The sequence below is a fragment of the Alnus glutinosa genome, chromosome 13, assembly GCF_958979055.1.
Source record: "Alnus glutinosa chromosome 13, dhAlnGlut1.1, whole genome shotgun sequence".
Taxonomy (NCBI): domain Eukaryota; kingdom Viridiplantae; phylum Streptophyta; class Magnoliopsida; order Fagales; family Betulaceae; genus Alnus; species Alnus glutinosa.
The window spans coordinates 25,813,082-25,824,150 of record NC_084898.1 but is presented as its reverse complement, the minus strand read 5'-3'; the positions used below and the strand labels follow the sequence as shown (position 1 = coordinate 25,824,150).

At 40.7% G+C, this 11,069-nt stretch overlaps 1 protein-coding gene across 1 annotated transcript; it reads left to right on the top strand.

The window, feature by feature from the left end:
• Positions 1-7,860: 7,860 nt before the first annotated feature.
• Positions 7,861-9,884, top strand: LOC133853634 (probable carotenoid cleavage dioxygenase 4, chloroplastic). Its single transcript, XM_062289629.1, has one exon. The coding sequence runs from the start codon at positions 7,931-7,933 to the stop codon at positions 9,773-9,775; it is 1,845 nt and encodes a 614-aa protein (XP_062145613.1). The 5' UTR covers positions 7,861-7,930; the 3' UTR covers positions 9,776-9,884.
• Positions 9,885-11,069: the final 1,185 nt, after the last annotated feature.

The following is an 11,069-nucleotide window of genomic DNA, read 5'->3' as shown; positions in this document are numbered from 1 at the left end:
GGCTTAACCTCTCCGGCAAATATGAATTTTGATACGACGACATTTTGGGTTCGCATGTACAACTTGCCTCTCGCATGCATGGCCAGAGATGTTGGGTTCAAGATGGGAGCCTTAGTGGGGAAGGTAGAGGATGTTGACGTTATGGAGGGAGAAGCAAGTTGGGGGGAGTTTCTTCGGGTTAAAATCTGGCTTGATCTGATTAAGCCTTTGCCAAGGGGGAGAATGCTTCATGTTCAAGGTCGGTCCATTTGGATCCCTTTCAAATATGAAAAACTACCCCGATTCTGTTTCTTGTGTGGAGTGGTGAAACATGGGCGACTGGGATGCAGCCAAATAGGTGTACGTCAACCTCATGGCTCTGATGAAAATTATCCTAACAGCAACTGGCTTCGTGTCTCGGCTGTTATTCGACAGGGTCCAAGTATTGATACAAAGTTTGGTCGTCGGCGAACAGAAGGTGATAAGGGGATGACTGATCAATCTCCAAATGAAGGAAGGGGGACCTACTCCGACGAGGCAGCGGCTAGCTTCGACAGTGAAGGAAGTCTCTCCAGCCGCAACCCTAGCCAAAAGAGGAAGGAGGCTGTTTTAGGAAGTTTCCTAAAATTACGAGAGTCTCCTACAACTATGGTAACACCGGTGATCTCAGAAACGGACGAAGTTATTAAGGAAAAATCTCGATTATAATGCCATGCAATTGAAGTGGAGGACACCAAATGTGGAAAGAGGAAGAAACAGGGTAAGGGTCAAATTCACAAAGCGTATCCTGTGTGTTTTTGGAAAAGATAGCCATTGCCAATCCAAAAGAGGAGAATACGGGACCACAAAGGAAACTGAATATTCAGCAGCTTGATGAGCTGGAGGGTTTAAAACTCTTCTAAAATTTTCCATGCAGACTGAAATCAGTCTTTCGGTAGAAAACCTAAACATTTGAAAAAACCATAAGATAATTCAAAAAAATTGTTTTGTTAAAGTATTTTTAACTTGGGTTTGGTAGATGCTTTGTTGGAAACCCTTTCTATGCAAATTGAACAAAGGGTCTTGGTTTTGCAAATTATCATAACCGTTTAAATAAATATATTTATATATGTATTTATTTTTGGGGTACTACAGCTGAAATCTGCCGATGAAGAGAAACTCAGGCTAAAGTCTGTTGAGGACAAGAACCTCAAGCTAAAGGGCCTTTTGAAGGAACAAGATGCGGAGTTGGTCGCTGCAAGCCTGCAACTCAAAAGGCATCTTCCTCAGATGAGATGGCTGCCGAGCTCGCGGCTGTGCGTGCTGAACTTGCTACCACTTTCCAAAAGGCATCTTCATTGGAAGCTCGAAGCCATGCATGCCAAATTAATTGATGAGCTTCTTAGTGTCAAAGATGAGGCAAAGGTAGCTCAGAGTGCCTTGGATGCCCAGATTCTACCTTAGCGGCAGAAAGAGCAACCTTGAGCTCGAACCTGTTATAGGTTTGGCAAGACAAAGAGGAAACCTTACAGAGCATGGGCAAGGCTAATGCCTTGTGCCGACAGCTTGAGGGTCAAGTATCTGAAAAGTGCTCTAAGAGCCATCAGCTAAAGAAGAAGTATCACTCCTGCAAAGGTAAGTCTCAAAGGTACTTGAAGCAGTTATCTTTCATGGCCTTGGTCAGAGGTAAGGCTTGGGTTTACAGCTTTTCCTGGGGCTTTGAAAATTTCAAGGGGTTGTGGCTAAACCCCCCCCCCCCCCCCCCCCCCCCCCCCACGGGACTTGATAGATTTTCACTAGGTTTCCCTTAATGCCTACCCACCAAAACCTGAGGCTATCCAAGAGCTCATTGCTTTAAGTCAGGAAGAGATGCCTGATGCCCAAGCAATAACCACTTATGGCGGGTCCACCAACACCGATGCTTATAATCCTTGTGAAATGTACAATGTTTGTCTTGGTTAGACAGGACAAGAGGAATTCATCTTTCCTGACCATCGTAGTCCCGAATAATCTTATATCTGCATCGGACTTCCAAGGCCTTGGCATTAGGAGTAAGACATGAAGCTTTGGGGCCTAGTTCTAACCCGCGCGCTCCCTTGCTTCCCGCTATCCTTCAAAGGACGTACGCCTTTCTCCTTTCCTGTCCACTCGGCTTTCTTTTCTCTTCTTAATAGAAGAGCCTTCTTCCTCGTAATTTGGTTCGATTATGTGAGGGCTCGGATAGTGTCCTCAGCGTTCATGAACTCTTCGGCTTTGGCCATAGACTCCTATAGATTGGCTGGAGTCTTCCAAGCCAATTCGGCCATAATTGTTCCACTCGCCTACACTCCACTGAGGAGGGATGCGAGGATGATGTTTTCCACTAAATCGTCTACAATCAACTTCTCCTTGTTAAACCGTAGCATGTAGTCTTTGAGAGACTCGAATTCCCTCTGCTTCAAAGTCAGTAAATTTGCCGACCAACTCCACCCAGCTATGAGTTGGGTCAGAAAAAATCATTCCAAATCATCGAAGCTTCCCACTGACTTCGATGGGAGGCTTGCAAACCACCTCCGAGCTGCTCCCTTAAGGGTAAAGGGGAAAGCTCTGCAAGCTATCTCGTATATATGGGATCCTGTGAAGGATCAAATGCGCACAATAAGTTTCAATGTGTCCGACTTGGTCTTTGGTCCCGTCATACATTTCAATTTGTGGGACCTTGAACTTCTCAGGTAAGAGAAATTTCATCACTGCATCTGTGAAAGGTATAGTAGTATTATGCAACAAGCTCCCCACTGCATACTGTTTTCCTTTCATTTTCTAATTCATTTATGCTCTGTTTGTTTCGGCGTAAAATGATTTTTGATATTTTATGGTGTTTGGTAAGGGTGAAAATAATGGTTAACGGAAAATTATTTTCAGTTTGACCATAAAAGCCTTCTTAATTTTTTGATCAAATTTAAGTATTTCGTCTTTGCACGCACATTTGTGAAAATCTACTGCCGTCAAGCATCGGAGTTTGTTCGTAGCTCGAATATACTGCTAAAAGTCCCAAATTTTGATATCCAATCCAGACACCCACCAGATTCCGGCAATCGTTAGCCTTCGGTGACGAAATTCAGCGATGGTGGTCCGGTCGGATTTGGCCAAAATGGCTGAAATCCGGCCGGATCTAGCCAAAATTGTAGAAATTCGGCCGGATTTAGCCAAAATTGCAAGAATTCGGCCAGATCTGACCGGATCCGGCCATTGATCTGGCCAGAATTAGGCCGAATCTGGAGGAGCTCGGCCAGAATCCAGCCAAACTGGCTAGCCAAAATTCGGTAACAGCGACCGACAATACCGAATTCCCACGGCAGTTGTCAGATTCCATTTTTTGTCATTCGTAATTTTTTCGTACGAGCCAAACGCCACACCTGGGCGCAATATGCGACCGTGCCGATCCTCTCCATTTTTTTCTTTTCTACTTGGTTCGGTTCGGTTGAACCTTCATTTTGAGAAAGTTCATCTCTCAAATGATGTGGAGAACGCTGCAGGATCTGATTCTCCTCATTTTGTTCTACCAGTTTCTCCATTTTCCGAGACATTTGTAGCATTTGCTCCTAAAGAGAAGCAATACACTGGTTCGGATCATTCGAGATTCTACCTCCTCCCCTGGGGACCTTCCCTCTAGGAGTTACTCCCCCAAGAGCCCCTCTACCAAGGGCTCCCCCTCCAAGGACCTCTCCACCGAGGGCTTCTCCTCCTTGGTGGGTGGTTTCTCTTCCATTGTGTCTAGTACTCCATGACCTAGTATTCAACATGTTGGATTGTCTTAGAAATGAAGAATCATTCTCGCAAATGGCACCAAATTGTTGGAATAGTTTCGGGTTTCCTAGCGTCGTATAATGGGTCAATTTGTACCTGTAAAATAAAGAAAATGTAGGCACAAGAGCATGTCGGTAGGTGCCGATGGGAAATAGATATGATGCTTAAGTAAGTGTGATGTTTGAGTTAGGGGCCAAAAGTCCTCTTTTACCTAGTTTGAACTTTCCTTTTACAGTCATCGCGGTTTAACCATCTTCGTGCCTCCATTTACTATGTGGGAGTATTTCCGTTAGTGCCATTTTTTAATACCCGATATCCCTTGATTTGAGGAAGTGCCACACATTGTAGGTTTGTGCACAATTACGTTCATAGAGCTGGCAAGTTTTTATACGATTAGTTATAAGATTTGAGTTTAGGCTAAACAGATTCGGGTAAAAAAAAAAATACAAACTGTTTATAAACGAGTGAATCCACTTGACCTGTCAACCCTCTTTTTTTTTTTAAAAAAAAAAAAAAAAGACATATACAAAAGTCGAGACACTCCTAGCATCCTTTCACATTTCTTCGCTCCAACACTCAATTCGAGCGTCCGAAAGGGTAGCTCAATCGGCTATTGGGGACCACGCCTCATGAAAGGAAGGTCACTAGTTCAAAATCTCCCTCCACTCTTATGAAAAAAAAAAAAAAAAAACACTCTGTAGCGCCGCTCGTGAGTCACTGCCCAAATTCGAGTTGAAACCATTTTGTTCTAAGATCCTTCTGCACTCCATCACTCTCCAGCGCCGCCAAGCCCGTCGTGATCCTTCTGCACCTGATTTTTCTCTCGTCCAAAAGGTACCCTGCTGATGAACAGAACCTCTCACAGTTTTTCGAAGAAGTGGCTGGAATTAAGGCTGACATGGAAGAGATCATCAATCTTCTTCTCAACGTTCAAGACCTGAATGAAGAGACCAAGTCTGCTCACAGTGCTAAAGTTCTTCGAGGGCTAAAGGATAGGATTAACTCAGACATGGTCTCCGTTCTTCGAAAAGCGAAAAATATTAAATCAAGATTGGAGTCGCTTGATCGGTCTAATATTGTTAATCGTAAGTTATCTGAGGAATACAAAGAAGGAAGTCTGGTAGATCGAACGAGGATTTCGGTGACCAATGGTTTGAGACTTAAATTGAGGGATATGATGAATGATTTTCAATCTTTGAGAGAACGGATTTAGAAAAGAAACAAAAAAAAATCGGGTGAAACGGATCGTGTAAGTCAACCCGACACGACAGTTAGTTAAACGGATCAGTTGTATCGTGTCGAGTTATCTGGAAAATAAGCATGTCATGCTTGAGTTGATATCAACCCATTTACTTAATTATATTGGATTCAGGTTAATCCTTAACGAGTTGGCGGGTCAACCCAAACCCGTTTTACAGGCCTACTTGCTCCTGGATTTGGGAAAGGATCCCTTACTGTGTGTGGAAGCTAGGATCGAGGTTCATGGATTCATTATGGGCCTACGGGCTGGTCTTCTATATAAATTCCATGGGGTGTGTGACTTGGGTTGGCCCTATTACCAACATAACGTATACCTATAGTTTACCTTATTTGTCTATTATCAATAGTGTGCTTTCAAACCTACATAAAAAAAAAAAAAAAAAAAATAGTGTGCTTTCAAAGATACGGAGAAGAAGAGCAAATATGCAATACAATGATTGAAACTTTTCTAAATCCCAAAACTGTAATATCAATGCCTAGCACCTACCAAACGCCAACTCAAAAATGTTTCATATGAAAGATCTTGGTTCTCTAACCGGGATTGAAGTTTTTCGGTCTCCGGGTATATATGCATCTAACTCAGCAGAATTATGCCATGGATCTTCCTTGCTCCCCTCAAACTTAACACACAAGAAGCTAGCCAACAACTACCAACCAAACAAGGCCAACAACAAACTATTTGATCATATATGTATTACAAATTACAGTAAAGGGGGAGGATGTTCTAGAGCAACTAGAAAGAGATTATTTAACCATAAAGAATTCCGGGCAACATGTGTAAAGACAAGAGATCACATAAGGTAGCTATAATGTGTTCTTCCTTTAAATTCAAAAAAGAACAAAGAAATGAACAACTCAATGTTAAGTGGGGGAGTATGCCTAACAATTCAGTGCTAGCAAGGAGAATACGACTAGCAAATTATAAAATAAAATGAAAAGTTTGTTAATGTTTAGCATGTTTTAATTTAAATGTTGTTTTCTATATATTATTATCTAATAGCTACCGAGTTTACTTTCAATATATATATATATGCTATGATACAATTAATTATAGAAAAGAAAATGCTAAGGAAATTACATTACATTTCTATATATATATTCAGTCTAGTGTTTTGATGTTCAATTTACGTTTATGTAAAAAGTGAGTTTGTGATTTGTTTTATTATTTTTATTTTTATTTTTATTTTAAATAAACAAAAGACTGTCATTTTCCGATGCGTTATTGAAATAATAGTATTTAGTAGCGCCACATGAAATATGTGAATATAGTAGCGTTACATGGCATATATAGTTTGATTGGTATGCCGTGACCTATTGTTAATTAGTTGGATAGTTAAACAACGAAATAACTTATTTAAAACCAAAGAAAAACATAAAGATTTAGCTATCAAAATTAAAAACATAGACTTAATTAACGTCTCATGCAAACTTAAAGAACTAGATTTGATTTGTCTCAAACAACATTATGTACCGAAAACATAATATACATTATCTAATTTACCTTCTTTGTTCATTATCTTTCATTTTCTTAATATATATATATACCTAGTTTACATGTTTTGCCTACAAGATGTATTTGGTATCCTTCTTTTTACACATATTTTTTTTGTAAATTTATCATTGAATTTGTGGAATCCACGTGTAGTCCTATATATTCAAGTTTGAATATCCTTTTCCCTCAAAAGCTTACTTAGCAATTAGAGTGAAATCTGCTCTGGCAACCCCAATGCATTTTCTTAACAGTGTTAGTTTTTTTTGCAATGAAACGGAAATTTCAAAGACATGAAAAATATAAATGATCGACAGCTCATACTACAAAGAAAACTGTACCAACACAAACATTTCTCTTTTGAAAAATGTTTTTTTTTTTTTTTTTTTTTTTTTTTTTTTTTCATGATCTTTCTTTCATCCTTTTATTTTTTAAAATTATAATGAGATCTGTGAGGCCCATATGTAGGGCTCACATCGACTCTACTGATCTAATAGTAATTTTGAAAGGTATAAAAATAGAAGAATAATTAATTAAAAAAAATGTATAGCACATCTTCTTCTTCTTTTTTCCTTTTTTTTTTTAAAAAAAAAAAAAAAATCCCAATTTACACTACCAATGCGATCCTGAAATTTTTTTTCTTTTTCTTTTTCTTTTTTCTTTTTTTTTTGGGCCAATGGTCCCCTAGTTGAAAGTCGGAAGCTGAGTGAATGATTTTTTTTTTGGGATGGGGTATTAGTATTATTGCTCACTCAATACTTAATAGGATGGTCCCTGAGTGCATTAATCACGATTCCCATAGAAAATATCTCGTCTTCAGAATCTTTTCCACCACAGAATTGGAATTCCCGTTTGATCATATATCCTTGCTTCTAATTTCAGGAATCGATGCATGCCTTGTACATTATCAGGAAGAGAATGCACACGGTCCTACCAGCTGAACAAGCGTAAGGTTCCCACTTCCCCACGTCCCATTTCTTGTGCACAGAGAGTGGTGGACCCACCCTATCTTTGAATCATTAATTTGATTGCTTTATTTTTCACTCCATGCGAAAAGAGGACGATGGTTAGTTTTCTGGAATCTTCTTTTTCATTGCCTTCCAAGGGTCGCGCGTACTCATCAAACACTTGACATATCTGGACGGTACGTACTCATACAGTTCTTGAGAGTTGAGAGAGGCGGGCCAGGCAGGTGACTTGAGCGAAAGATCTCTTTAATTTCGGGGCATTAGACGACGGATGTTGGCCTAGTATTACTTGATAGACCCTGGAATGCAACCAAAATAATGTCGGGGTCAAACTGTGTGGCTCTGCCTCTCTCTCGCTTCGCTTTCCTCCAATGCTCATTAATAGTCCCAACAGCCGGCCTACCCTCCCTCACCGCGTCCTCTCACCATTTCTGTTCTGTTGTTCTTAACTTCTTTAGGAAACAACAACATGGATGCCTTCTCTTCTTCCTTCGTCTCTACTATGGCCACCAAAATTCATTCCTTTACCATTACCACGCCCAAAGCCATCCGAGCACCACCACTATTATCACCTTATAATTCTCCAATCCTCAACGTATCCTCCGTTGGGATTGACGAAAAGGCCCAGATGCCAAGAGCAAAAACAACTACGCCCACCACTACCACCACAACCACATCATCGAAAAGATCTTCTGCTACACCAGCAGCTACGCCACTGGCCGAGAGATCTCCGTTGGCAGCAGAGGCAAAGAAACGACCACAAGCAGTGTCAGTACCTTCAGTGATCTTCAACGCATTGGACGACATCATCAACAACTTCATAGACCCTCCCCTCCGTCCTTCCGTGGACCCAAGAAGCGTGCTCTCCAACAACTTTGCCCCGGTTCTTGAGGAGCTTCCCCCAACAGAGTGCGAGGTGATACAAGGATCCCTACCACCGTGCCTTGATGGTGCTTACATTCGCAACGGCCCCAACCCACAGTTCCTGCCTCGTGGGCCTTACCACCTCTTCGACGGTGATGGCATGCTTCACTCCATTCGGATCTCCCAAGGCAAAGCCACCCTCTGCAGCCGCTACGTCAAGACCTATAAGTACACCATCGAAAGCGAAGCTGGCTGTTCACTTCTTCCCAATGTCTTCTCGGGCTTCAATGGCCTTACTGCATCGGCAGCGCGGGGTGCTCTCTCCGCTGCCCGAGTCTTCGCTGGTCAATACAACCCTGCTAATGGCATCGGTCTTGCCAACACCAGCTTGGCTTTCTTCGGTAATCGTCTCTACGCCCTCGGTGAGTCTGACCTTCCTTACTCGGTGCGATTGACCTCCAACGGAGACATCGAGACTCTGGGTCGCCATGATTTCGATGGCCAGCTCTTCATGAGCATGACTGCACATCCCAAAGTAGACCCTGAGACGGGCGAGGCGTTTGCCTTTCGATACGGCCCAATCCCTCCATTTCTGACCTACTTCCAGTTCGACGCAAAAGGGACCAAACAGGCAGACGTGCCCATTTTCTCCATGGTCCGTCCCTCTTTCCTCCATGACTTCGCAATCACAAAGAAGTATGCCATATTTGCGGACATACAAATAGGGATGAACCCCATGGAAATGATAGTGGGGGGAGGGTCTCCGGTGGGTTCGGACCCGTCCAAAGTGCCTAGACTCGGAGTCATCCCTCGATACGCTAAGGATGAGTCGGAGATGAGATGGTTCGACGTGCCGGGGTTCAACATCATACACGCCATTAATGCGTGGGATGAAGAAGACGGAAACGAAATAGTGATGGTGGCACCAAACATATTGTCAGTGGAGCACACGTTGGAGAGAATGGATCTCATCCACGCGTTGGTGGAGAAAGTGAGGATCGACCTTAGGACAGGGATTGTAACAAGGCATCCGATTTCAGCAAGAAATCTTGACTTTGCGGTGATAAATCAGGCATACGTGGGGAAGAAGAACAAGTTTGTGTACGCGGCAGTGGGTGATCCAATGCCCAAGATATCGGGGGTGGTAAAGCTGGACGTATCTAAAGGTGAGCGCGAGGAGTGCACGGTGGCGTGCAGAATGTACGGGCCACGTTGCTATGGGGGAGAGCCATTCTTCGTGGCGAGGGAGCCGGGGAATCCAGAGGCAGAGGAGGACGATGGGTACGTCGTGTCGTATGTCCATGACGAGAAGGCAGGAGAGTCCAAGTTCTTGGTTATGGATGCCAAGTCTCCCAATCTTGACATTGTGGCGGCCGTGAAGCTGCCCCGCCGGGTGCCCTACGGCTTTCACGGAATATTTGTGAGGGAAAGCGACCTCAAAAACCTCTGATCCCTACAATATTACTTCATTAGCACAAGCAGCTTTACACGAGTGTGTATTTCCACCACAGATGGATATGTCGCTTCACATAACATATATACGAGAAATTTCTCAATTACGAACTGGCTTTTAGAAAAATTACTCAAACTAATCTCTGAAAGTATATGTAGGTATTTCTCAGCCAGAATCACGTATTTTTTTAATGGCAGCATTAATATAAAAAAAGAAAAGAAAAAGGAAATATATATATTAAAAAAAAAAAAAATCAATGAACAAACAGTTGATTTTAGAATAGTCTCTAAATTTTCAAGTGTATTAATATGATCCATCTAACTACCAAAATATGCCAAAAATGCCACTTTTGTCAAAATATTCCTATAATACCCTTATGCTTTAAAAAAAATTAAAAAAAAAACTAAACAAAAATAATAATAATAATAATAATAATAATTGTAAAATCAATCCATGTGATTTGCCTAAATTAAAAATTGTTCATTGCAATATAAAAAATAATTCAAATATCTTTTATGTATGCAAAAAATAATAATTTAGTCATTGTAGTCAAATTTCGTCAAAATACTTTATGGATTCTATTAGTTTACTAGTTGGGGCTCGACTTTGAGTAATTTCTCCATTTAAAAACACCTAATGTGGCCCCAGGAAAGGTCCGGTTTGTTTATGATTTTTCTAGAATCATAGATGATTACTATTGCATTGCCTGCTATTACCAGTTTGTATTTGTTTTTTGCTACCTTTTCCATTGTGGCTCGATTGGTTTGTAGTCTGATCCCCTTTCCCTTTTCCCATATTTGAATAGAAAGAAAAAAAAATAAAAAAATCAAGATCAATAAAATGGTGACATGTGTCACTCTTACTAATATATATATATATATATATATATATATAAAACCAAATCATTCACTGCAGTCAAATTTCCTTCAAAAAGCTTGATAGATTCCGTTAATATGCCACGTCAGCATCAATAAAATGACGACACGTGTCATTGTTAATATATATTTTTTTTCTTTTAATTAAAATTTTTTAATTTCTTTAACTTTTTTGTTTTATATTAATATTTTTTTAAAATTTCTTTTTTTTTTTTTTAAATAGTTCTTTTATTAAATTTTTATTTTAGTTTTTAAGAGAATAAGGGTTTTATAGGAATATTTCAACAAAAGTGACATTTTTTGCATACTTTGGTAGTTTGATGGGTCACATTAATGGTCAAAATTTTCTACAAATCGGTTTGTAAGAATTTCATACAAACCATATATAAGATTGACATGTGTCCCTTGACATGTGA